Source organism: Cynoglossus semilaevis, chromosome 3 (assembly GCF_000523025.1).
Source record: "Cynoglossus semilaevis isolate Cse_v1.0 chromosome 3, Cse_v1.0, whole genome shotgun sequence".
Taxonomy (NCBI): Eukaryota; Metazoa; Chordata; class Actinopteri; order Pleuronectiformes; family Cynoglossidae; genus Cynoglossus; species Cynoglossus semilaevis.
In genome coordinates, this window is record NC_024309.1 from 5,867,478 (window position 1) to 5,870,486 (window position 3,009).

Here is a 3,009-nt window from a genome sequence, read left to right on the forward strand (position 1 = left end):
CGCAGTCTCGTGAGGGCGATGTTAGCACCTGTCACATCGTAGTCATCACCTGTGCCACTGTGGCAGCTTGCCTGGTCGTCATCACACTCATCTGATGGAGTGGTGCTCGGGACAGGTGTGGTGGGCGGGGGTGTCAGGACTGTGGAGAGGAAGAGGAAGAGGAAGAGGTGAGACAGAAGAGATGAGTTTTAACAGTGATGTGGAGGTTGAAAAGGACAAGTTGACACTGTAGTAAAAAAAAATCACTGAAATACTGAATCTGTATGTTTTAAAATACTAATAAAATACTAATAAATAAACATTCAAAACATGGTTCATTTAATTCCTACAGCTTGATGAAACCCAATTTTCATCAATGGGTACTGATGCGATACATCAGGACCCATTTCTCTCGCTACGCTAACATGGTGGTTACATCATAGTCTAGAACATCAGAAATCTGACTTCTGCCTAGGAGTCATAATGAAGGGCAAAAGTTCCCAAAAAACCAAATGCTCCGTTGACAACTAGTTCCCACATGAAATGTAACCATGAAACACTGTAGATTGAGGACGTCGTAAAACGAGGACCCTCTGTATTAGATAGAAAGGGAAATTACTAGCTAAGTAAGCTAGGAAATAACACACAAGTACAACTGCTATATAAAACATGTACAGAAGTACAATAACATGTGGTCTACAAACACCTAAAACAAATAATACTTTCAAACTGTGGTGTTTCCCTTTAGTCTGTGACAGTGGTAAAATGCACTGAACTTCTCTCAAATATAAATGTAATCAAATTAAATATAAAACCAAAGCCACTGCAACGCACGGATGTTTAATTTAGTTTGGAAAACTAGTTGAACTGAAGTAATACTTCAGACTCTAAGTGCTTTGGTGACAAGAACGTTCCACTTTGCGGTGTTTAATGTGCTCAGGTTAGTACAGACGTAGAGTGAGACTTGGTTTTCTGGAAACTATTTCCTGATGTTAACCCAACATAGTAGCATTGCAATTTATTACGGCCTCTTTGTGTGTGTGTTCGTGCGGCGTATAAATAGAAGAGATAAAACGTAGTACTTCTGAGCTTGGGCAGCTAAATCTGAGAGATGCCAAAAGTAAGTCAGGAACCGGCTGTAGGTTGGGTCCCGGGCTGCCGCACTGGCCTATCATTATGGCCATGTTGCAGTCAGATGTGGGCAAAACCATAGATTCATGCCACACTCCGCTGCTGCGGTGTGTGTGTATTTATGTGTGTTTGCACTGACTGACTGAGTAACGAGCTCGGGCTTCCCCAGTACGGAGGTAGAGCAGGGGGAGAGGAAGGAGGTGAGGAGTGGGGAAGGCCCAGACGGAGATGGGCTAACTGCTGGAGAATGTATTTGTACTCTAATCTGTTTGTGTGTGTTGGTGTGTGCACGCTCCCTCTGCTGGATGAAATATGAGGCAGACCAGCCCCTGTCAGACTCAGGGTAAGGAAGGTCAGGTGTGGGGGTCAGCATTGCGTCAGGGGAGCCTCTCACAGAAATGAGGACTTAGCGCTCCCTATCTGCTACCGTGGCACAAACACAGGCCTGGGGACACACCTGCGCCTGCGACGGCGGTTGTGTACACATGACTGTAACCACATGTTTGGCGACGGCGTTTGTGGTTTCATTGTGTTTAGGTCTGCGTTGGTGTTTAGTATTAACACTGAAAACAAACATCATCGTCTGACTAAGCCGCCTCCCAGTGGGAGTCCACCAGGTTTATGAAGGAACAGGCCTGGATGAAATCCAATATGTAAATCGGCCAATGACCAGTGAGCTACGAATTTCCCTGAATTTTTTAGTTTATTCTTATCTGCTTGAAAAAAAACACAGGTCATTTCAAAGATAACATAAACGTGAGCACGGTCCTTTGAAAGAAGAACCGCACACAGATTGGGAAGATTGTGATGTGGGTCACTGAGTGGCATTCTTATCTGCTTGCTTTGATGCGACCAGACAAGTGTCTCTTACAGAGATAAAAAGCAGGAGCTGAACAGCTGTGAGCCCGCACATACGGAGCCTCTCTAAACAACATGAGCCAGACGACTACAGTATGTAGGTGTGTGTGTGCGTCAACGTGTCAGATGTGAACGCACACACTCAGTCAGCTTGTAAATTAAAGTGCTAATAATAGCCCTGTAACCTTGCAAGGAGTTAAGTGCCAGAAAATGGATGCATATCCATGGAAGCTAATTTTGCTCTCTACGACAAAAATAAAGCACTGGAAATCAAGGGAAAAAAAACTTTGTCTTTAGATGTCACTCGCAAATTCTGCATCTAACTCTAAGAACATTTTTTTCATACCATGTCAGAGGAAGTTCTGAGTTCCCTTTGCTGTCTTAAAGCCCAGGTATGCCTGCTAATGTGTCACGGCTATAGATGGACTGAGCAGAGTCAGTAACGTCAACACCAGGAGGAAGTGACATCAATACTACAACAGCGATTGAAAGCATTTGTGCTGTTGAGAAACGTCTCCAGAAAAGACACCGACACAACAGCTTTAAATAGGCGTTCGAACTCGGATTCAGTTTACCTTCAATTTCGCAGCCCAGAAGCTCAAGCCGCAAGCCCATGCCATTAGTTGTAGCTCTCTCTGGATATATTCTGATGAAGCGAGTCAGCAGGGACTCCAGTGTCCTCAGCTCAGGAGTGTCGTAGTTGTTATTTCCTTCGAATATCTGGGAGAGTTGAGAATATTGGAGAGAGACAGAGAAAGAGAGAGAGAGAGGAGTGAATGAGAAAAGACATTGACACTGCTGGGCGTTTCATGCAGATTCCCCGAGGCACACTTTCATTCCTGCCTCCTTAAAAGTAGCAGTGGGGGCGGATGGGTGGCATGTGCTGGGGCAGGTGGAAAGACGGGAAAGAACAGAGGACAACCAGATTTCTCTCATCTTGCTGACTTCTAAAGCACAGCTCACGCAGGTGGCCGGTGGCAAAGACAGCCCGGTGCTCGTTGCAGTCAAAAGCAACTTTCAGCCTCTGTGACTCTGCTTCAG

The 3,009-nt window shown here is 45.2% G+C and overlaps 1 protein-coding gene across 4 annotated transcripts in view; it reads right to left on the minus strand.

The window, feature by feature from the left end:
• nrp1a (neuropilin 1a) overlaps nucleotides 1–3,009 on the minus strand; it is a 55,346-nt gene that overhangs the window by 7,010 nt on the left and 45,327 nt on the right. For 3 of the 4 annotated variants that reach the window (XM_008307645.3, XM_025054341.1, XM_025054340.1), the window contains exons 11-12: nucleotides 2,544–2,688; nucleotides 29–139 (exon numbers count right to left, since the gene is read on the minus strand). In XM_008307645.3, the coding sequence (XP_008305867.1) occupies nucleotides 29–139; nucleotides 2,544–2,688 (256 nt within the window). The remainder of the gene's footprint in view (nucleotides 1–28; nucleotides 140–2,543; nucleotides 2,689–3,009) is intronic. The other variant, XM_025054342.1, reaches the window with a different exon arrangement.